The sequence below is a fragment of the Pollachius pollachius genome (assembly GCF_949987615.1).
Source record: "Pollachius pollachius genome assembly, chromosome: 2".
NCBI lineage: Eukaryota > Metazoa > Chordata > Actinopteri > Gadiformes > Gadidae > Pollachius > Pollachius pollachius.
In genome coordinates this window covers 41,934,549-41,959,083 of record NC_136935.1, presented here as the reverse complement: position 1 = coordinate 41,959,083, position 24,535 = coordinate 41,934,549, and the positions used below count along the sequence as shown (strand labels likewise).

The following is a 24,535-nucleotide window of genomic DNA, read 5'->3' as shown; positions in this document are numbered from 1 at the left end:
ACTGTTATTAACACATTCATTCAAAAGCATTTAATGTGGTTTGATTGTTCATGTACAAGAACCTGACTTTTCGAAAGAATGTTTCATTTTAACTGGGCGTATTATGTATCTTAGAACCCATCTGAGCAGTGGATAGGAGAGATTTGGTAAAAAGGACTCATTAGGAGAAGCAAGAGACATGAGAGACAACCCGAAGCCTGTTGTGGAGAGGAAATACTGTAATGACTTCATAAAAAGCAATCTTAATCTTGATCCTAACTCCTAAAGAATCTTCCATGTAAAATGTGTTGCCTTACTGTTGGGCTTAGAGACATTTTAGAAGTCTAGGGAACACCACCCCCGAACCATAGCCCTTGATCTACTTTCTACTCATGAACAGACAAGGCAAAAAGAGAGACCTCAAAATGACACAACAAAGTAATATGGTCAGCATCTTCATCGTCAGCATCTTTCTTCATTCATATTGTCCTGATGGGTTTTATATGATTTATAAATAAAACAGGGACTCCAGTGTAACTTCAGTGTTTAACTCAATTCTTTATTATCAATATTCTTATTATTAATTCAGTTCAAAATAGAACAGCAGTACAAGTGTATTTGCAGTTGTTGTTGAGTTAATCACTCAATCGTCTCTTTCTTAAATAAGGTAATATGTTTGTTCGTTTTGATGACATTGTACTTTATGTCGATAAAGTGAAGCAATGTTTAAATGTGCTTTTACAAAAATTATTTTTAAAAAGCGTTGATGTCAATCGATGTCTATCGTGGAGCCATCCACTCCATAGTCCCTTTCTGATCTGAAGACACTATGTGTCTTGACAATATGTTAGGAGGAAAGAGGCACATGCCATCAGGTTTTATTGCATGTGAGGAACAGATCAAATTGGTTTTCAATTCTGCTCAAATCTCTTTGACAAAATGTCAGTGTAGCCACTCAATGTAAAAGCTTATATGTGGCAGAACGCAACAATGTAGACTAACTCTACATATGACGCAATGGTAGGAGTATGTGAGTGTGTTTATGTATGTGTGTGGGTGTGTGTGGTTATATAGACGTCCCTATACAACATGTTCATGAACACGGACCCCTATGCGGAGGTAAAAGTCGTTACGAGGTCGTGACCCTCTGGGGGTCTCGTCCGTGCGCGTGCGTGAGCCTCACAGTACAGCTGGCCCTCCACAAAGAAGTATCCCTGCTGCTTCAGGTTGACATCACAGTCCGCACACACGAAGCAGCCAGGGTGGCGGTACTTATCCCTGGCTTTGACAACGGTGCCCCTGGAGCAGAGAAAACACACGGAGAAAAGGAGCCAGAACATATGAAAACAAAGTCAAGTACATCCAGAAGGTAGCGCCAAAACCAATTAAGGATAATTAGTTAATTGGTTGCAGAGAAAAATACTTATTTGGATACCATGTCTAGCCAATACGATATATATATTTCAAATAAAAAAGTGTTTATCCTTTTATATTGTTATAGCATTAGCTGTACACTTGTTTTAGTGTTTTTAAGTAGTACTTTTTTTAAATTTTAATTGAGGACAATCTTTTTTCACGACACACCATTGCAGCGCTAAATATAAATTCAAATAAACTCACACAATGCCGTTTCCACACTTATCACAGAGAGGCAGCTTTTGTAGGTTGCCTGTGGGCGCGTTGGGCTTGGTCATGGGGGCTCTCACGCTCTTGGTCACAATGGGACGAGTACCTGCCGGACGAATTAGCCCTTTAAAGTGAATACTTTAAAAGAAAAGATGATTGCGGCAGCACAATGGGAACAGTGGGATGAGATGGCTAACCTCAGGAGCGCACTGTGAGCACCTATAAGTGATGCTAGATGCTAGAGGGGGTTGCAGTCATTGTCACTTCAGCACTTCACCACCTCAGTGACAATGAAGCACATGCAAATTACACGTTGAACACACGTTACACATGTGTTGCTGACATTTTTAGGATATACATAATTGTCATATCAAAATAGTAAAGAATCCATTATTTCAAATTTCAAGGATATACACTAATTAAACGTGGTTAAATATGGTAATGAAAATATGAAATGTGTAGAAAAGAACAAGGTCGTCTGTCATCTGCTGAGCTCTTGCTGAAATCGACCATAACCTCACGAACCATCCACGACCGAAATGAATGCACTTTAAAGTGATGGGATAACGATAGGATCGGGACGTCGGTACCATCGCTGTCTACGAACTCCTGCAGGGCTTTGAAGGAGCCCGACTGCCGAGGCTCCTGGCTCTCCTCGTGGTCCTGCTGCAGCATCCGGTACACGTCAGACTCCTCGATGGAGGCCAGGGTCCTAGGGCTGGACCCCCCCCACACACACACACACACACACACATGCATACATTTACAGCCGCACAGACACACAGACACGCACGCACAGGAAAACACGCATGCATCCACGCAAACACACACACACACACACCCACGCATTCACGCACGCGCACACACACACACACACACACACGCACACACGCACGCAATCACACATGCGTGCACGCAAAAACACACACACACACACACAGGTCACTTTATAGTGTGGCCATATGTCTAATGCCTGCTATGCCTAGAAAGGTCAGGGCCATGCTGACTACAGTCACGTAGTGCCACTGTCACAGTGATACAAACCAGATGGAGCTGCTTAATTACTTTATTGGTGTGTAAGAATCCACCCAAGACACAACAAGTGTTTAAAATAATGATTAATTAATCAAAAGCATAAATCCCAATGTAATTTATTATAATTAATAAAATACAGTGCATATTGAAGTACAATTTGTTTACATTTGACCTTTTTAACATTGCCCTCAGAGCTTGCATCAAAAAGAGATGCTCACGCAAACAGTACGATGAAGGGTGACCATTTCGAATAATGAAACATGTGGTGCCGTGACACATTCACAATCATCCAATCACAGAGCTCAGTGCGTACGACTGGCTGTGATTGGTAAGTGGTTCAACAGCAGTAGGGGTCACCTGTCAGGCTTGTCGTGGACCAGGCCTTTGATCTGACCCTGCATTGCGTCCTGGATGTTCCCAGAAGAGTAGAGGCCTATGGGGGTGTTGTATGCCGAGCTGACCACCTTAGATAACACAAGGCCTCTATTATTATCGAAGTTTATCGAGAAGTTAAAGGTGAATTATTATACCACCAGGTGTGAGTGTGAATAGTCGTTACAAGCTGTTTTTAAAATCTGCCTGTTCTGACATCACAAATGGGCGTGTCCACCTAGATGTATGACGGATAGATGAGCAGCTTTTGCTACAGTTCACTGGTAGGCTGGTAGACTGATTTACCCAGCACACATCTTTTTCTCTCAAAACGGCTTTAAATGGCTAATCATACTAACACCTGGTGGTATAATGTGTCACCTTTAAAGAAGAACATCCGACAAGTCAAGCAAGTCAAACCAAGACAGCTAAAAAGTGAAGAACAAAAAGTAGGGGTATTCATACATCTAAGGGGAACATAAGGGTCTCACCTGACGGCTGTCGTCGATGTTTGCAGCTGCAATGAATGGCTGAGCCTTCCGGTTATGTCCCGCTCCGATAGGTTTGTACTCCTGAACAGAAAGAAAGAGAAAAAAATTACGATTCTCTTCCTCTCTCCTTTGCTTTGGAGGTACTGCACCAACACATGGGCATACCCGCAAGCACGCACACATGCACGCACACACGCACACACACACACACGCACACACACACACACACACACACACACACACACACACACACACACACGCACACACACACACACACACACACACACACACACACACCCTCACACGCACACACACACACACCTGATGTTCTGCTTCCAGGTTGACTTTGAAACGGTTAGCTTGACCATCTTCTTTAACTTGAGGGGACCACAGCCTGGGCTCAGTCCTGATTGGACGAGATGGGCGGTTCAGACGGTCGAATCAGCAATGGAGTAATGGGGCGTTGATGGTATGTGTTGTGTTGGGCAGTGGACGGCTGCGGTGCGCTCGAATGAAGTCGCTGTTATTTAACAGGGAAATGACCTGTTGTCATTTATGGATCTCTTAAAGGTCAAGATCATTCATGTATGCTGGTCAGTGTGTATATCTATCAATTGTGCTTTCAAATGTGTGTATGGCCGTGTGTATAGGGGCATGTGAGCCTGAAATAATTTATGTTTCGCTATAGGGGATTCCCCTCTGAAAATAATCTTCAACACTATGGTTATGTTCGTATGTCCCCATATTCTGTGTGACTAATATTTCACTCACAAGCACAGCAAATTGTACATGGTATTTAGAGCGTAGTGTATTGCGGATTGCCAGTGTGTGTGTGTGTGTGCCTGACCTTTCCACGGTGAGGCACAGCTGGGTGGAGGCCTCTTTGATCTTGTTCTGGGCCTCACAGTGCAGCATGTCTGAGGCCGGGACCCCCTCAATGGCCAAGATCAGGTCCCCAGCACACAGGCTGGCGAGGGCCGCCTTGCTGCCCGGGGTTATCTACAGACACATAGAACACCAAGGTCCTCAAAAGAGAAGAAAAATCGGTGTGTTGTGTGAAAAATATTTGACTTCTGTCTTATGTTCAAATTCACCACGATATCCATCCTGACTTTACAAGGCCATTACATCACTACTTCTGAATTCCATCGCAACTTTATGATCTCCTGGTATCATAAATACAATCCTTTCCTACACCCCCCTGTCCCTGTCTCTGCAGCATGACATAAGCCCAGAAGGTTCAGTGTGAATGACATGCAGCTAATGAAACTGTTCACTTCATGTACAGTCTGTTCTCAATCAAGAGCACCTCGTATGCTAGGTCTTTTCTTCCCTCCCCCCAAATCCACATCTTTATTGCGCCCTTCTTATCCATGAGGTCAAGGCATCTAGAGCCAGGAGCTTCCCCTTACTTCTCCTGTCTTGGATCCATGTTCTTCCCTCAGCCAACTCCATAAAGAAAGTCCTGTCAAACTCTGGCCCTTCAGGAACTCAGTGTTCTACAGTAAACAGGATCTCTAAGACTTTGCTTTTAGTATCTCTTATATTATAACAACTGGGATCATGATACCTCTGGACAATCCTCCATTGTTTTTCATTTTTCCGAACAAAACTAGACCAAAACAAAGCCTGGGCTGTATTTAATGTCTATTTCATTAAAAGGCTTATTATCAGTGTGTTTGTGTGTTCAAGCTTTATCATAGTTAACCTATCACAGGCAGTTCATCTTGGCCTAAGAACACACGGGTTCCCATTACGGAAAAAAACACTGTCCTGTTCGGTATGCGTGTGTCGTGTAAACCGTCCGCTCATCGCCGTGGAGACAGAGTAAACACACACGTCTTCCCGCCGAAGTGATGTCGCCCAGATGGAACACGGTTGCCTTCGAGCCGCAGCAGTGATGTGATGAGTATAGGAAGCGCGCTGGACATAACTATCTGATATCCCGGGAGGAAACTTTTCCTTTTCGCTCTACTTCAAACCCCACCGAGCAGCCGTCCAAAGGATATCTTTAAAGACGCACATGGCCCATGGATGGCCCTACTGGGTTACAGCACCAAAGGAAACATGAACTTTAAAGATGCATTGTATGCGCCCCCCCCCAGGGGAGGATTCATTGACACTGGTGTTAGGTCATCAGCCTGGATATAACTGATGTAATACCCCGGGGAGGATACCCGGCTAGCAGTAAATAGGCACCCCCCCCCTCCCCCCGCCCATCCAAGGGTCAGAGCCAGGCTTGTGCTTCCCGTTTCTTGGATATTCATTCAGGGGCTTCATTCATTGGCCTCCGGCCTGGATAACACACACTTTCCATCTTCTGGATCTTTATGATGTCTCGCTGTCTACACGTGTTGACGGATTATAGGGAAGCATTCAGACGCACGTAGGTGCGCCTGAAGGCGCTTGGGAGAAAGGGCAAGTGAGGAAGAAACAACACACGTCTGGAATTGGATATGCAAGAAAGGAAAGAAGTAAAAAAAAAAGGAAGAATGACCTCCACTGACATCATCCGACTTTAAACAACCAGCAGAGTTATACAAGCATGTCGACGGACTCTCCTCTTATCAACAAAAACACATTCAATTATTTGACTCAAAGTGTCTCCTCTCCTTCTAATCACCACATTATAATTATTGCCGGTCTTTCATCTGCCTCGACCAATAGGAAGCAGTGCCCAGGCCCAAGGAGGACGGTCTTTCGGACCAAAAATGGCAGTGTAAACAAGAGTCCCAGGGTGCAGTCGTGCCTATGTAAGGGAGGTCTTACTCCGGCAGCCCTCCAGGGAACCTCTCCAGCAGCTTGATTCCATCTATTTACAAGCCAGACAACAATGTCAGTCAGTCCTCAGCTCTCCAGACAAAATCGGACTCCGAAAATACCTGGTCAACTGTGCTCATGAATGCACTTTTAAACCTCTGCCTCTGTTTTTTCAAGCTTTAATGACTTAACGGACAGGCAAGTGTGTTGAAAACAGAGGGAATGAAGAACCTTTGTAGAACCTCAGGTCGCTACATAGGCGTACTGCCTAGTTGGTTAGTGTGGTGGAGGATTGAGCTCCTCCTCCTCCTACTCACTCCATCCCAGGCGTCTCTCATCATGGCTCTCATATAGGCCTACACAACAGGTGGGGGGTTAATGCACTGAGCCTCTGGTCTGGAGCTATAACACTCATAGCCAGTGCTACAGGGTGCCAGTCCTAAAATAGACTTGCCGTAATCATCGCAACACAGCATGGATACTGGCAATCCTTCATCTGATCAACATGGGCGTGATTATTTGACTTTGAAAAAAAAACAACAGAACTTTTGCGTGGCGCTATCTCTCTTTAGGTACCTGTCTCTGTCTCTGTCTCTCTCTCTCTCTCTCTCTCTCTCTAAATAATAAATAATAATAATAATAAATAAATAAATAAAACAATACAATGTTTTAGAACATTTCAGTGATTTGGAAAATGTGTAATCCATTCTTGATGGATTAGTGTAATCTTTTAGTTATTTTCTGAACATAATTTTGGAACCATGAGGTACTATTGTACATTGCTTGTGTATTCCTGTTCGAGGATACATGCATTACATACCAGCTTTAATGTGATCCTTGCTTTGTTGTGAACTTATCAGTGTTGGCTCAGCTGTCAAAATGAAATGTTTTGAATATTCTGCCTGGTAAGATTTTTGTCAGGACAAATAAAAAGGGGTAACAGAAGCTGCAAGGTAGACGTCTGGAAGCCTTGTCTCTGTGGGTCTACCAAAGGAGACACACACAATGTAATCCTATATTTGTATCACTCTTTTACAGCAACACAGGCGCCAGCCAGAAACTTTTCCCAGTTACAGCCATGGTCTGTCCAGAATGCAGGGAAGGGATGGCTGGGTGATTACAGAAACCATGTATTGTTATGATTGGCTTCCCAATTTTACAGTTCACCATTTTAGGAATTAAAAGCCTTGTGGCAGATATTTGTATACGCTAAGAGTGGTTCACGAAAAAAGGAAAAGAAAAAAAACCCAAAAAAACAAAAGGCAAATTTTCACTTTGGGAAGAACTTTCCCACAGCTAAACAGAGTTGTTGAATACACATTTAACGATCACCAGGGAATAATAAGGAAGGACCAAGAGGGAGATAAAGATGAAGGGAACACGAAATTCTGAAATAGAAAACACTGTCATGCAATCCACATTTTATGGACAGTTGTGAGAAGGCTATTTCTGTATCCACACATCATACATCCACACACTTGTATGCTCTTAAATGCACTCGCACAAATGCACGCACACACACACACACACACACACAATGTATTCAAATACAGGCTAGCACACCCACAAACAGGCACACATTTACAGACACACAGACACACAAACACACACTCACCCGGGAAACAGTCAGGGGCTGGTTGAAGTCTTTCCCGCCAGTCAGCCTAAACCCCCAGGGGGCCGGTCCAATCAGAACCAGGTTGAGTGGCATGTCCGTCTCTCTGTCTCTCCCTGGCACCAGAGACCTGTGGAGGTGCGTGTGTGTTGGCGGCCCGGCACCCTGTGGCGATCACAGTGAAAAGGCAAGGTTATGACTACACTATGGATATTCTGAACCAGGCGAGCGGTCCAAAGGAGGGGAGAAGGGGGGGCGGAGAGTTTTTTAACCCCACCCTAATTGTAAGGTCATTGGGCTGATTTAGCAAACACACTCATGTGCAGGGCTTTCTCTCCCTCCCCCTCAATGCTTCTCCAGAGCCTAGTTTTCAGCCTCGATAACATTTAAGCATTCTGATATAATCGTTTGGTTGAACATTCATCGTTCCATGCTTTCATTTGCTTAACGTGAGATTTGAATTCATTGATTTTTATTCTTTCTTTTATTCTTTATTTCAAGGATAGCCCCTTGAGATGTACCATCTCATTCTCGAGGAGGTCCTTACAAATAATGACAAACAATAAGTTTGATATTCGTAAATTGCATAGCAAATTTAGGTCGCATTTTTGTTGAAGTAGTGTAATGTAACGTAAGGAATCCCCTACCTTCTCCTCCTTCTCCCCTAAGCCTAGCGGGGAGCTCCGGCCCTGGGACAAGTCTTCAGGGCAGTGTGGGCTCCCCTGGCTATGCTGGAAGGATCTCACCGCTCCAGTCCTTATTTGGTGTGGAGGTGCAGCGCCGCACGAGCGCTCTGGACCGTCTGTACGGCACATTCCTCCTGCTCCCGTTGATCTGGATGGAGCCCAGGTTCCTCCTCGCTTCACCCCCTATCTCATTATCATGCTCCCTTTGTCTCTATATCATTCCTTCTCTCTCTCACTTTGTCTCTGTAAGATCACAACAGGAACTAGTGTCATGCTTCAATTCATTCATACTTAAAACAGCTGTTGTGGACACTAAAAGGGGTGTCTGCGTTTTGTCTGGGACTTAGTTAAAAAAAAGTTATTTCCTCTACCTCCTTTTGTTGTATCATCGTGGTGATTTACACAACGGCATAGTTAGACACTGTCGTGGATAGAGGCAAACGGAACAACTTTGAGTTCACTGTCACAGTGCTCTCAAGTCTGTCTGCGTTACGACAGTCGGTAAAAACCACATCAATATAATCACGTATATGTATCATCCTATGACACATCTTCATTCCCACCAAAGTCTAAGTCCAGTAACATAATCCTGATGAGAGAAAAGAGGGTAAAATAAATAATCAGCTTATGTTTTATTAGCAACAAAGCCCTATAAAACAATTCAACCAAAAGATTGTAGAAATTTTTCAGTCCAAGAATGCATTAAAACCCATCATTTTTTAAATGAAATCATAGATTGAGCCCATAATAGAAGCTCATTACGAATTTCCAGTGTCGGTAGGCATCAGTCCATACCCGTTTTAAATGCATTCTACAAGCTATATAAAGAACAGGATAAGTTTGTCACAATGATGTGCCTTATGTGCATACTCTCAAACAACTTCCAACTTGTAAGTATGGATCATGTTTTCATGAAGCCAAGACACAAAACATGGTGTTTTTTTGCATTTAGGAGGTTACATATGTATGTAATGTAGGCATGAAATCTCCTCAGTCTTGAAGTGGACCCCATATGTGTGTATGCTCAATAAAGACCAAATCCAACATTAACATAGCAAGAAATAAGTGAATAGAAATGACTAAATGTAGTGACGGTAGCACCACGGATAAAGACAAGGACATGTGACGGAAGAATGAGAGGAAACCAAATATAATTGTTGGTGAGAAAAACAATGACTTTATAAAGCAGTGGTATGTTGGCCATTTCACAGCTCTCATACAAAAAGGCTTACAAAAAAACCACACTCACAACAGACACACACACAGACTCACAGACACACACACAGTGATCTCACACCAAGAGGAGCATACAGGACGGAGCGATGTGAAGAAAACAATATGATTGAAAACAACAAAAATAAGGTGCTTAAACAATGGTTTGTTTTGTCAGTGTCCAATCCTATGTGAATAATATGAGTAAAATAACCTTTAAAACAACAAAGCATATTAACTGGGCATCAGAGGTCAGCATGCCCTGCAGCGTGCCACCATGTGTTAAACAAAAAACAACACGACGTAGCTGTCACACCCTAAGCCCTCAATGGTGGTTTCAGTCAGCTACGTTTCTGTCGCAATCTAATGAATGATACCGCTAACGTATTATTTGATGAAATGCTAATTCAACCTGCACCTGACAAAAATAAATATAGAATAAAAATCATAGGTCTGGTTGTGACATGAAATACATCATAGGCCCATAGCAACTCCGTTGGTTTACTTCCGCGCGTGTGCATCTACCTAGAAAAAGATGCTCAGCTTACCGCTGTCAAAATATATTAAAAGCACACTTTACCTTAAGTCAATTGGATGAGAATCGAAGGAGACACGGTTGGTACAAAGTGAACCCTTTTCTGGATGGACAAAATATCTACCATGTAGTTGTATCAGCAATTGTTCTGTTATAAATACATACAAATTCGGTTATCTTTTTGCATAAAATTCCCAAAACATGATTCCTATACCCCCCCATAAACTCTAAATGATATTTGCCAGTGTAGAGTTAATACACTGGGTGTGAAATATTAATAAAGGCTTAGGTCAATTCACCAAAGGGCATGAATCATAACATGAAGAGGAACAAAACGGCATAGAAAAAAGTATAAATGAAAAGCATGTTGGGAACCAGGCACACTGGTAGAAAACATCCACACATTTATATTCACTGTAGTCCTCATGTGGCTACAGTCAATACAAAGGGCTGATTCCAACATGTTATTTAACATTACTTTTGATTCATAACGGGTGGTAAGTTAACCACCCGTTAGGCATCCATCCTTCAACCTGACCACGCGACACGTTTAATGGCTGCAATGGGCATAATACAAAACAGACAGCACACATTAAAGTTTTCGGTGTACTAATAACGTACACAGAAAGCGTCGTAATACTCGCCTCACTGATTCAAACTCTGTGACTGGATGGGACGGCGCCATCGTGAGGTTGTTTTTGGGATTAAAAACACTGAATGATGGAAATGTTGGTGTAGCAAAAATAAGAGGCCAAATGTGAACATACGTTGGCGGTTCACCGGAAGCTACAATACTTGCTGCGGAGTGAACCACCATAAATATAGTCAAACGAATACAGTGGACAAAAGGCATCCTGGGCGGAGCACTAATGATATCACTCTCCTGGACTGTCCTTTCGTCATTCTGTATCGCTCTCTCAGGGTCAAACGTGTGAAGGGTCACGGGTGGGTACACCAAGCTGGGGCGCACCGCCATACTCAAAATCAAAAACAGGACAAAACCGTTTGTCTCTCAGGCTGACGTTGGCGAGTTACAGCTGAAAGCTCAGTGTCTGTGTCCCCGCTGGATGGATCAAGGCCCTTCTCGAGATGTGGTTCGCTGTGGGAATCGTGCTCAGGGTCTTGAGTGGTTTGTACGGTAAAAGGGGAAGAGGGCAAGGTTGTTGGCCGCCCGGAGGGGTAATTATAGCCGCTTCACGTAGTTCCCTGGGAAGGTTCCAAACTGCTTGCTCCGACGAGAAGTCCCTTTTGAAAAAAACAAAACAAACAATCAAAATTTGATAAAAATAAGAAAATAGAGCTGGAGAAACACATTTGAAATAAACAAGCATAGTTTAATTTTTCTTGACCTGCATTTTGTACAAGACACAAATGGGAAACTGCAGCATAAAGAGGAAGTTCGGAATTTTGGACATAAGGCCTGATTCCCAAGTTAGCCTTGGTGTTCTTTATCATTGGAGACAGTTTTCAACATATTTCATTCAGTCCTTCTAGTTGCAGAGTTCGCTCGTGCTAGGCTAGCGCACGGCAACGGGCAATACTAGCCTGCTAATAAAACAGTCTTACCCACTCCACAGTAGACCCGAGGTAAATCAACTATAACGCCAGAATATAGATGTAAATGTCTGTGTTGATAGAATAATGTCAGAAATAAAGCTAACCTTGCATCGCATGAATCATCTCATTTTGATGGACTACTTTCTCAGCAGCAGCGGAATTTAACCTAGGTATCAGTCCGCCGCTGCCGTAGCCTACTACCAGGAATATAACACTGCTGCTGAGACACAGCAAGTCCCTAAAAATGCAATGCAATGCTAGGTTGGTTTTGTTTCTAACATTATTCTATCAACACAGACATTTACATCGACCGTCTGGCGTTATAGTTGATTGCCTCGGGTGTACTTTGGAGTGGGCTAGTATTTTATTAGCAGGCTAGTATTGCCCGTTGCCATGCGCTAGCCTAGCACGAGCAAACTCTGCAACTAGAAGGACTGAATGAAATGTGTTGAAAACTGTCTCCAATGATAAAGAACACCAAAGCTAACTTGGGAATCAGGCCCTATGTCTAAAATTCCGAACTTCCCCTTTAGGGATAGTTTAAAAGTTAAACTACAGCACCCCCTGGTGGCAAATATACTAATGTTTGCTATTTATTGAAAGCTGGTACCCACTGTCCAACATATTCTGTCCTTTAACTTAAACAAGATGAAAAAAACACATGTTAATGCCCTAAATCAGTCCTTGTGGGTATTTTTGAAAGATCTGCAACCTCAAAGTGTACGACCATAGTCATACAAGCACAGTCTCTCTAAACAGAAGAAGGTAGAGGGGAGCTGGGCTTTTCTTACCAACAAACCAGCCATCGTCACACTTCTCCATCACGTCCACGATGTCTCCTTCTCTGAGCTCCAGTTCGTCTTCGTTGCGAGGCAAGTAATTGTATAGGGCACGGAACCTGCAGTCACAGACGGAGACGGTGGTTGGATTTACTAATCATTCATTCAGCAGACGCTGTCATCCAAAGCGATTTACAGTGAATCCAGATACATTTCATTAATGAGCTTGATTTAGGCATCTTGTTCAAGGATGCCTACAGCTAGACTGTGGGCATTGGGACTCGAACCTGGAACTTCTTGACAGGAAACAAACACCCTATCCACTACACTGTCCTGTCCCTGGTTATGATCTTGTAAGAAGCTGATTGTCAGTATGTGATATTACATAACATGACACCGTGAAAATGCTTTTTAACGTTATAGGGTTAGAGGAGATTTGAGTCTTTAATACGGTCCAAAGGAAACAGATGTTCACTTACGGATCTCCCCCACCTTGGAGTGTATCTTGAAGGAATCGCTAAAGGAGACAAAGAGAAGTACGGAGAGAGAACAGTGAGAGAGAGAGAGAGAAAAAAACATATTCATTAGTAAAAATAAAGCCAGTTAATGCAGACAAAGTCAGACACATTTTCCAGAAATGGACATTGAAAGAACGACCACAACAGCATCCAACCAAGCAACAAACCAAAACAACCAAGCCTTGAAACCAATGACTCAGCAGAACGACTTCTCATTCCCCTAAAACAGGGCCATCCCAACTACCATGCGCCATCCACGGACTACACCGACCCCTCAATGGATGTATGAGGCGTTAGAGGTCACTGCACGGCAAGTAGGATTAGCATGGCCCAGCATGGCCGGGCTTAGGACAGGACGACCTCCCCTACCCTCCCCCTCTATCCATGGACAGGGGTGAGCTCCTGGCCTGGACGGGGCTACGGGGAGGTTTACCCTCCAGCACCGTGTCGTGGTGCTTATAGGCCGGCTGAAAGAACCAGAGATGCGACACACTCTTCAGGCACTTTGGACAGAGGGACGCGGAGGGCCCAAAACACCCAGACACAAAGCACATACGCAAAAAAAAGCACACGTCATGCCGCGAAAAAAAAAGACAATCTGTTCACAGAAGGGAGGCGTTAAAGACGGTCATCACACTCCAATCACGCACACGCTGCAGGCGGCCATGATCCTTCCTCCCGGGCACTAAGTGCTCGTCGACAACCTCTATCACTTTCACTTATGTTACCGGGCACACCACGCCAACACTCAACACTGTGTGTTACCTCAACGTTTACAGACTCTAATAAACACTAGGCTTTCCAGGTCGGCGGTGTTATCAATCACTACCAGCGTGCTCAACCGCTCATCCAAGCTCCAACAAGCAGCTTTACTGTACCTTGAGCTTGGCACACCTAGGCACTTGTCGGGGTGGGGTTGATGGAGAAGGAGGAGGATGAGGAGCGGGAGGTGGAGGTGAAGATAGAGGAGAAGGAGAGCAGGGTAGAGGAGGGGGAGGTGATGGCTGCATGTGTGAGGGTTCCAAGGGTGGAGGAAGGGAGGAGCTTGGAGGAAGGGAGCCGGGGCAAACGGACTGCTTCGGTGGGTCCAGATGTCGAGGTGGTGGTGGACTGAGAGGAGACGGGCGGAGGTGGGGTTCGGGTGACGCGATACGGCGGCGATCGGTTGGTTGAGGAGGAGAGCAAGAGGGAGCAGTAGTGAGGGCATTGATGGCGTCTCTATCGTCGCCATCAAGGAAGCAGGAGGAAACGGAGGTGGAGGAGGGGGTAGGGGCGGAGTGAGGAGCTGCTGGTCGCGGCGTTAGCACGGGCGACGGACAGGGGTGGGGTGGAGCGAGGGGTTTTAAAGTGGCCGGGCAGGCGGCAGCCTATAGGGAAGCAATGACACACATCCATCCTCATGAGATGAATCCTGGCGTGGGATCAGGGTTGAGGCAAAGGAGAGATTCTCCCCCGGAATTATACAGCAGCTAAACTAACCGGGGACACAAATGACACAACTAGCAATTGACACACACATGATTCACCTCACGTTCCCTTCATGTGCTACGCAGAACCTCATCACAGCACTTTAAAATCCACAAGTGTACGCCCACACGTCATGCTCTACCTTTTGGCCGTCGTGAGGCAATCTACTGTCGGCTTCTTCGTCACTGCCGCCTCCTTCCTCCTCTTCCTGAATAAAAAGCTCAATGCAGCCCTCTTCTGTGACGGTGGGCAGCCGGCCGGCCTCCACGGGGGGGTCGTCCCCGGGTTTCACAGGCTTTTTCCAACCGATAGACAGAGGCTCAATAGTAACGGGCTTGTGGCACTCTGGTCGAACGGCGCTCGTTGATTGGCCGACGGGCGACGTGCTAACAGGGGGCCTCGCCTCGGACGAACCACGCTTGTCGTGCGATCTCCCGGCGAACGGCTCGGGCGCCAAGCGCTCGACCGGGGACCACCTGGGGGCCTTCTCGTCGTCGTCGACGGTGACGAAATCCAGAATCATGGACAGCAACAGTTCGTAAGGGTCGGCGTCCGGCGGTGGGGTTTCCGATAGTTCCTGGCTTTGTTCGACTATGCTCAGATCTGAGCTGCCCCACCACTGTGCAACCTCTTTGGGCAAAGCCTCTGGCTCCACCTCAGTGCAAAACAACCGCCCCGACCCCGCCTGATAGGACGACGGCTGGGGCCCTCTAGTGTTTTTCATGAAGGAGACGTTTAGAGCAGGTCTTGGGGAGGAAGGAGAGTGTGGAGGAGGAGGAGGAGGAGGAGGAGGAAGAGGATTATGTCCTGTCCAAGCCTTATAGGTTGAAGGTTGGGGTGGTTGAGTTTTGTTAAACAAGGAGACGCTAGATCTTGAGGAGGAAGGAGAGTGTGGTGGAGGAGGAGGAGGAGGAGGAGGAGGAGGAGGATGATATTGTCCTGTCCAAGCCTGATACCCCGAAGGTTGGGGCAATTGAGTTTTATTAAACAAGGAGACACTAGATCTGTGGGAGGAGGGGGAAAATGGAGGAGGAGGAGGAGGAGGAGGAGGAGGAGGAGGTGTGTGAGTGGGTGGTGGCTCAAAAGGCACCAGAGAGAAGTTCAAGTCTGGCATCGCTTGTCTGAACACGGGACTTGAATGGCCAGAGGAGGCTCGCCACGGCGGAGCCGGTGGGCTGAAGCCCCTCCTCGGGGGAGCAGGGGGGGGCGTTCTGGGCAGGGACACGAGGTGGTGGTGGGCGGGGAGGGGCGGAGGTGTGGGCGGGGGAGGGGTGCACGTCGCGCGGGGGGGCGTGTCCAGGGTGAGGGAGAGCCACTCGTTGGTGACGGCCTGCAGGTGGAGGGCTCTCTGGGCGGAGGGCGGTGGAGGGGTGGAGGGGGGCTGGTGGGGGTGGGGAGGAGGCGGGAGGATGCAGGGAGGCTCCAGGAATTGAAAGAGGAAAAGAAAGAGAGGGGGAAGGCTTTAAAATAAATAGGGGAATAGAAAGCTGTGTGGTGTGACTGTTGGCGTGCGTGTGTGTGTGTGTGTGTGTGTGTGTGTGTGTGTGTGTGTGTGTGTGTGTGTGTGTGTGTGTGTGTGTGTGTGTGTGTGTGTGTGTGTGTGTGTGTGTGTGTGTGTGTGTGTGTGTGTGTGTGTGTGTGTGTGTGTGTGTGTGCGCGCGCGTTAAACTTGCAGTCGAGCGAGATTGAGACCGCAGGCTATTATGGCCTGTATTTCCTCTTTTCGTTTCTTTAAAATAACCTATACGTTAACAAGTTGGTTTAATCACTGACATTGGTAACCTGTGTTGATCCACTAAGCAACTTCAGAAAAAAATCACATTATCAGTCCACCCGACTCAAATGTAAGAACACTGAAACTGTTGATATGATACTGGAATAGAAAGAGGAGTTCAAACAATGTTCGACACGTCAAAGGTGTGAATGTGCGTGAATGGTGCTGTTTTTGTATTTCTGAAATTCCATTTTCACTGTACTTTTTACCAGCAAACTCGACTACCTTGGTGGGGGTGGAGCTGGGTGTCCTGTTGCCGGGGTATCCGAGGGGATCCACGTGGTGGGCGGGGCTTCGGGATGGAGAGTGCCTGACGATGTCCACGTAGGAGACGGGGAAGATGCCCTGCTTGGTGCTGTCTGGGATCTTCCCCTCGTACCAGTTAGGATCCACCTGCCGCAGCAGCAACACTCTCTCGCCCTAGGGAGGGAGAGAGAGAGAGAGAGACATTCACACATACACATTGAAAAACACAGAGGCAAAGACATACAGGCTCGCACACACGCACACAAGTACACACACACAGGCAGACATTACAATTGTTTTGAAATATGCACAGATTCAGCGCAGTACTACAATAGTCTTTCAATGTAAACCTTATTGCATTTTGCACATAGCCACAACTTTTTCAACAACCAGCAACATCCAGATATATTTAATCAAGCCACTGGATCGGACAGAGACAAAATAACCACTAGGGGGAGCCGATAGTAATAAAAGGGGACTTACAGTGCGTTTATCACTAAAAGGCTTTACTAAATCCAGAAGACTAATTAAATGCTTTTCATTACATCCCCCCAAAAAAAACCTCCTCTAAGTTTGACTGAGTCTCACTAACTGAGACTCAAATGGTAAATGGAATGCATTTATGTAGCGCTTTTCTAACCAGTGGCCACCGGCGGCGGCCTCCACCATGCAAGGCGGCCAGCTCAGATAGGGTTAAGTGCCTTGCTCGGGGACACCTCGAAACTCAACTAGGAGGAGCCGGTGATCTTCCGGTTACAAGGGTCAACCCAAATGTGATTACTTTGCTGCATCTGAGCAGCAAACACACGGAGACGCACATACCTTTCTGAGAGAGAGCTCCACGTTGGTGTCGGCGTTGAAGTTGTAGCGGGCCACGGCTTCGCCCATCTCCCGGGCCTTAGCGGGAGGGGGGGGCCTGACGGGCTGCTGCCGCCTCTCCGACGACGGCATCTTCTACCGATCGAGCACACGTAGGCTCAGTATGCTACCCAGTCAAATTAATGTGTATTGATATTCCTATAAAGAGGATTTTTTTTTATGTTTATAAAATTATCGTTCTGTTCTCGATACTGTGCGAGGCGCTTAACGTCCAACAAAAATGGATTTCACATCGGTGCCAAGCTTTTGAAAATGCCCAATGTTTGCACAGTATCAGTTTAAGAATTCCCATCAGCACACTCACTTTACAAAGGCCATCGTTCACACTGTACTAAAACAACAGCAGCAGAAGGGAGGTACCACTTTGCTTCAGGGAACAGAGACACAAATGATACGTTCCAACCCATGCAGCCTCTTCACAAAGAAAATTTGTTTGAACAGAGAAGGCATTAAAGTGAATGATGATGTTTTGGTACGGTTTGTTTATGTGGCTGCTTTGGGTTTGACTTGTTCTTATTGTAATAGATATTCATGTATTTTATAAACACACTTAAGGACGATTGACTCTCTACCAACGATACCTATGCAGCCGTACGTAAATAACATCATGGCATGACCTCTATGATCTATGATTGACCATAACAACACACACACAAGAATACAGACTCAAAAGCGAGTGTAAAAGCGAATGCAAAAAATGATCTCCACCTCTGAAGAAACACACACACACACACACACACACACAGACAAACAAAAGAGGGCGTGTCTGACTAACCTCTACATAGGAGATGGGGAAGATGCCCGTCCGGCCGCGGTGCTCCCCCTCGTACCAGTTGTTGTCTATCTGCCGGACGATGTTCACCGCGTCTCCTTTCTTGAACGTCAGCTCCCTGTCAAACAGCCCCATTACGTCACCCTCCTCTCTCCGTCTCTCTCTCCCCCCCCCCCCCCCCCCCCCCCACCCATGTCACCCAACACACATGCAGAAGAGACGCCTGAGACGCACACCCACCCGTGGCATTTGGTTCTTTGCTCCAACCACTTTGCTTTGAACTTTTCGGCTCAAACAGCGGAGGTTATGTAAAAATAACAATAACAATAATGCAGCCAATGAAATGTGTGTTTCAGTTAGCCGTAATGCAAAACATGACAGTAAAGTAAAGTCAGTTGGATTGGAATCAGGCAGGCGAACATACAGGTTGTTTACAGGTTGTACAAACATTCAGCAACAAAAGCTTCAAAACAAGGTTTGGAAGATTCCAAGGAGCTAATGCATCAGGCAGCACTTGGAAAGTCATGCTTTACAACGCAAGACAGTTTTTTCCACACAAATGTACTGTACTGTACATGGCCGGTCCTGTACTCACTTAGCAGATTGGGCCTTAAAGTCATAAATGGCTCTGGCCGGCTGTTTCTGGTGAAGGAGAGAGAAGAGAATAAGTTGTGTCATCTGCTTATGGGAGACCTGGGAGAGGAGAGCGAGAGATAGCGGGAGACAGACAGAGAGAGAGAGAGCCAGCGTGGATTTCATCACGTATTAAAAATGTGCCTTTATATATATATATTCACATATAAATATTCTTCTTCAAGAAGATAAAACACATCAAATGACCAGTGCAAAATTCCAAGTCAACCGCAAATCAGACAAGATTAAATTATTTACTTTGATTACAATTCCAAGATCAAAGATTACCAAGATATATTAAAGCAATATCCATTCAAATAAGATCCCACACGGAGCCCCACCATCTTAACGAATGGACTTCCCGACTGCAGGATAAGAGTGTGATACAGTGAAGGGCCAGTATACCTCTCTGTCGGGGGTGGCCCTCCTCCCTTGCGGTGTGTGGTGTCCATCTGTGGTGGAGTAGCCTCTGGAGACGTCCTGGTCTGGAGAGGGTGGAGAGGAGGACAAAGGAGGAGAGTCACAAAGCGGTTATGATGGGGTGAATCATGCTGCTGAATGGGAAGGGGGCTCGGCCTGTCCACCACAGGGAACATGAAGGGCACGGGAAGGTTGGTACTGAAAATGAAAATAGTTTGTTTCATTGCCACTTCGACAACACAAATATTTTTCACTCACAGGAACGCATGCATGTGACCAAAAGGCAGGCAAAATTATATTTGTGAAAATCGCCACATTTAAAACATCACAATAGAAAAGATAATTGCAGAATGAGGGGGAAGAAAAACAACCAAAAGAGGAAACAATTTGAGGGTTCAACGCAATGCAGAACAAAATTAAACAAACCACAAAATAAGATTGTTTTTTCCAATCACATCACACGGATGACACATACAGCAGGCGGGAGCCGATGGTATGATGCAAGCAGGTGTTCCACAAGACTCTCCAGAAACACAAATGGATGTTTTGCTGACTGCCGCGGGATGAGGTCATGGGCGAACGCAAAGCAGCACTGGGCAGCACATTCAGGCAGGGAGACGTGAAGGGCCTTCATCTTGTCCTGGGTGAACCGTATGTACTACGAGTTTGTTGTCCACCTGAGTAACAGAGAATGTTTCCATTGCCCCGCTCCTCTCCATAATCGTTGTTGTTCGCCGTGTCCGGCGAGTGCTGGCGGCTGTAGCAGGCGCTGATGGGCGACTGCATCCGCGGCGACTGCATCCGCGGCGACTGTATCCGCGGCGAGGAGGTGTCCCGCCTGTACGAGGAGGCGTACCCCGCGGGGCACCCGTCCGGGTCCCCGGCGTTGGAGGAGCTCCCGTCCAGGCGACACCTCTGCTGGCCCCGCAGCGAGGAGCTCCTCTCCGGGACGTCCGGGAGCAGCTCGGCCAGCATCCTCCGCAGGATGCCGTCGTCGGGGGCCCGGGCCCCGCGGTGGCCCCTCTCCGCCTGGAGGTGCTCGTAGATGTCCCTCAGGGCGGCGTCCAGCGCGTCGTAAATAGCCTCTTTGGACTTGGGTCTGCCGCTGCGGCCCCCGCCCCCGCTCCTCCTCGTCGAAGGAGGAGAGCCCTTTTTCCTGCGGAACGGCACGGGGCTGACCAGGAAGGCCAGCTTGGCCATGGCCTGCTGCGACTGGGAGGTGTGGGTGGGGGGCCGGCTGTCCCGGCTCCTCGGCTCCAGCTGCAGGGGCTGCTGCTGGAGGAGGGAGGGCCTCTGGCGCTCCTGGCGGGCGCGCTCCCGCTCGTGCCGCAGCATGGTGGTGAAGCGGGTGTAGGAGGCCGGGCAGCGGCCCTTGCAGGAGCTGATGAGGTGGCGGTGCTGGTAGCCCTGGCTCTGGCCCAGGCTCTGGTGGCCAGGCTGGTGGTGGTGGTGGTGGTGGTGGTGGTGCAGCAGGCCGTGGTGGTGGCGCAGCTGGTGGTGCAGCGCGCTGGAGCCATACAGGCTCTCGGTGGAGGTGAGGGAGCAGTGGTCCAGGTCGCTCTCGCTGCAGAAGGACGAGCCCTCCACGGGGACGAAGTCGCTGAGGTCCGAGGCCACCGCGTCCTGCTCGCTGTCCGAGTACTCCGGGTGGGCCCGCTGGCCCTGGGGCACGGCGCGGGCCGCCGCCGCGAAGGAGCCGCGCGCCACACGGTCGGGCTCGGGCCCCGCGCGGGGCTGGCCCTCCGGCGGGCTGCGGAGCGGGCGCGGCACGTCGGCGGCCCGCGGCGAGGTGACGGCGGCGGCGGCGGAGCTGGAGCCGCCGTTCACGCCGTTGCCGCCGTTCACGCCGTTGCCGAGGTCCTCCTCCAGCAGGGACTCGATGGAGAAGCGGCGCTTGGGGTAGACGGGCGTGGCCCCTCCCCCGCTGCTGGCCAGCGATGACGAGCCTCCCGGCGTGTTGGTGCCTGACGGGCCCTCGCCGTCCCCCAGGTTGGGCATGGACTTGGACTTCTGGATCAGCTGCTCGTACTCGGAGATGCGGCTGGGCACCACGTCGCGCGGCACGTCCCCGCCGCCGGACGGCGTCCAGGGGAAGAGGTGCTGGCGGAGGAGGTGCGGCTGGCCCTCCAGCTCCAAGATGCGGGCGCGCACCGAGCGGATGACCTCCGACGGGATGAGCTGGGCGCGGTCGATGTGGTGCATCTTGCGGTACAGCTGCAGGAAGCCCGGCGAGTCGTGCGCGCGGCGGCGGTGGGGGCGGGGGCGGGGCAGGGAGCCCGTGGAGGACCCGGTGCCGGGGCCGCCCGAGGGGCTGCCGCCGTCGCAGAGCAACGAGCCGACACTCTCCGAGCGGGCCGCTCCGGCCCCGCCCGAGCCGGGGAGCCCGTCGTTGAGCAGGTCGTCGCAGCTGCGCGACCGCAGCTTGCCCGGCGCGGCCGGGATGGGCGGGGCCAGGGGGGCAGGCGGATCCTCCGAACCGCTCCAGGTCTCCATCTCCTCCTGGCCCTCCTCCTCCAGCCGCCGCCGGTGGTTTTCCGGCCGGCGGCGCTTCAGACAGCCCGAGCCTCTGGAGGAGGAGCGGCTGCCGTCCGGGCTGCCGTCCCGCCGCGTGGGGCTAGCGTCGGAGCGCGGCGGGGGCGTGAGACAGGGGGCGTGGGGCTTGGGGGGAGCCGGGGAGGTCTCGCGGGGGGAGTACATGGCGCATGCGTCCCCACCTTTCAGATGTCCCGACACACACAGCCGCGTAAGAAGGAGAAGAAGAAGAAGAGGGGTAGGAGAGAGCGGCGGAGAACCATGCCAGAGGAAGAGGAGAAGGCAGAAAGAGTGTTAGAAGAGGAAGGGCGGGCATGTTAAAGAACCTCAGACAATACAAGTTGGAAAGCAGAGCATCTGTTTCATCCTGGTCAAATGCTCACGCAGGGGGCGTGAGAGCAAACATCCCGGCGCAGCCTTTTCATTCCCTTCACAACCGAATCGTTATAACTGGTTGATATATTTGATATATTCTGGAACTGCAGATAACCCTTGCTCGAAATGCTCGAAAAACAAGAGAAGAAAAACGTGTAGGAGGGAGAAAGAAGAAAGTAAGAGGGCGAGACATACAGCCGGACAGAAATGGCAAATTACTAGAAAAAACATGTGTGAGTGCACTTGTGTGTCTGTAAGAGTATGTGTCTCTCTGTGAACCCATGCTTGAAAGTGTCAATTTGTGCGCGTGTATGTTTTTTTGTGTGCGTGCACGTGTGTGTATGCGTGCGTGAATGTGCGCCCGCGAGGGTGGGCGTTTGAATATGTGCATGTGCATATGTGTGTGCGCCTGTTCTCACCCTTAGGTCTGGAGGGAGAGGAAGGTGAGGAGTGGGCGGTGGGCTTCCTCAGGGTGCTGCCTCGGGTTGAGTCCGGGGGCTTGGGGGAGGCCGCAGATCTCCTCTGTTCGGACGGGTTGTTGGCAAGGGAAGCAGAGGGCTCAGACTTCCTCCGCTTCCTGTAGTCGCCGGCCGCGCTGCAAAGCCCAGAGGAGGGGGGGAAGCAGCGGCCGCTGTTACCGCTGCTCCGACGGGACAATTAACGCTGCCTACTCCGGTCCTCACTGCAATACCCCTGCAACGGGGGCAGCCAACCCTGCGCTGCTGGAGGCTGGGGGCTGACCTCACGTGCCAGATTGCTGTATGCACCAGTCATGCAGACATATGATACAGCCGTACAGGCATAGAACCTCTCTCTGTGCATTCTGCACAGAGAAAGACATGCAGGTTATTACGGGCCAAATGCCTTGGCTGAGGCGTGGGTGAAATGATATATTGATAGTAGTAATAATAATGAATGAAATAAATATAGAATATTTTTTGGGAACCCGTATTATTATGTAGTAGATATGTATCTACATACAGACACGTGCATGTGGAACAAATGTCAGCCTGCCAGCCATAATTTAATAATTAATTAATCCAATAATCATTTACAAATCCTCCCAAAAATAATTGTAAATCCAGACTCTTCAGTCAGTAACATCTGTTGTTTGTCCAAATATATAAATACATAATAGGAAGGATATGTGTCTGGCAGCTCTCCTAATAGGACCATGACCAAGCTCCCTCAGCGACTCGATCGTCCGCGCACCACATGTCTTACTCATCCCCATGTGCTGTGGCTGTGTGTGCCGCTGTTGCCTTTCACGGTGAGTACGCATGACATTAGCATAGGGGGGGTTGGGGGGAAACCGACAGAATCAATAGGATGACTGACTAAATGTATTCCACTCAGAGATGGAGTAGGTGGTTCGGGGTAAGTGTGGTGGAAGGCTGTCTTCACAGCAGTGACTACCGGGATTCACAGATAAACAGAGTGACCCGAGCGTGAAGCACTGCAGATTGCACGCGCACACACACACAAAAACGCACACACACACACGCCCGAGCAGAGAGAGAAAGAGAATGAGATAGAGAGAAAGAGACAGAGAGAGAGAGAGAGCACGCAAGCAAACGGACGCAACACTGCAGCACAATAGGGCCCACTACTGTTAAGGAGAGAGAGAGAGAGAGAGGGGGAAGGGGGTGTGCCTTACTGTGTGTGTGTGTGTGTGTGTGTGTGTGTGTGTGTGTGTGTGTGTGTGTGTGTGTGTGTGTGTGTGTGTGTGTGTGTGTGTGTGTGTGTGTGTGTGTGTGCTGCGAGCAGCAGGGGGGGGTGGGGGTATAATAAAGGAGATAAAGCTTACCTCGCGGGTCTCTCCGGTGCCTTAGTGTCAGCCGGAGCGATGTGCAGATAGGTCTTGACGAGCAGCACACGCACACAAACACACGCACACACACGCACAAGGAGAGGAGGAGAAGAACAAGGAGGAGGAGAGCGATGAAGCCGACATGAACAAAGACCCCGACACCGAGCAGGCTGGTTCTAATGCTCGCTCGCTAGCTTTTGTTGCTGTGTCACACTCAAAAGAGTCCCCCCCTTCCCGGCAGTAAGGTGTAAAGTGGATGAGATGGGTTCCACGTTGGATCACCTGAGCCGGGTGGGAGAGATATGGGTGTGAAGACGCGCTTTTACTTTGGTGTCTTTGCGAGTTTTCTGTATTTTTTTTTTGGGGGGGAGGGATTCTCTGAAGGATGACATGAACCTCTGATAGCAAAATGATATGAGAGTCAAGCTTTGGATGTGGATGTTCACCTCAGAAAATCCTGGGATG

At 48.6% G+C, this 24,535-nt stretch overlaps 2 protein-coding genes across 2 annotated transcripts in view; both read right to left on the bottom strand.

The window, feature by feature from the left end:
* Window positions 1-550: 550 nt before the first annotated feature.
* Window positions 551-8,048, bottom strand: LOC307091857 (PDZ and LIM domain protein 3-like). The gene is made up of 8 exons (XM_079758689.1): window positions 7,879-8,048; window positions 4,351-4,502; window positions 3,825-3,909; window positions 3,504-3,584; window positions 2,998-3,104; window positions 2,196-2,323; window positions 1,600-1,711; window positions 551-1,278 (listed from the first exon to the last, which is right to left on the bottom strand). Exons 1-8 carry the CDS (start codon window positions 7,969-7,971, stop codon window positions 1,089-1,091), a joined length of 948 nt encoding a protein of 315 aa, XP_079614815.1. The 5' UTR covers window positions 7,972-8,048; the 3' UTR covers window positions 551-1,088.
* Window positions 8,049-9,280: 1,232 nt separating this feature from the next.
* sorbs2a (sorbin and SH3 domain containing 2a) overlaps window positions 9,281-24,535 on the bottom strand; it is a 47,238-nt gene continuing 31,983 nt past the window's right edge. The window contains exons 17-27 of the mRNA XM_079730344.1: window positions 24,068-24,120; window positions 22,680-22,855; window positions 20,031-22,085; window positions 19,339-19,418; window positions 18,896-18,942; window positions 18,304-18,418; window positions 17,472-17,603; window positions 16,629-16,823; window positions 13,124-13,161; window positions 12,657-12,763; window positions 9,281-11,553 (exon numbers count right to left, since the gene is read on the bottom strand). Of these exons, the coding sequence (XP_079586470.1) occupies window positions 11,492-11,553; window positions 12,657-12,763; window positions 13,124-13,161; window positions 16,629-16,823; window positions 17,472-17,603; window positions 18,304-18,418; window positions 18,896-18,942; window positions 19,339-19,418; window positions 20,031-22,085; window positions 22,680-22,855; window positions 24,068-24,120 (3,060 nt within the window). The 3' untranslated portion in view covers window positions 9,281-11,491. The remainder of the gene's footprint in view (window positions 11,554-12,656; window positions 12,764-13,123; window positions 13,162-16,628; window positions 16,824-17,471; window positions 17,604-18,303; window positions 18,419-18,895; window positions 18,943-19,338; window positions 19,419-20,030; window positions 22,086-22,679; window positions 22,856-24,067; window positions 24,121-24,535) is intronic.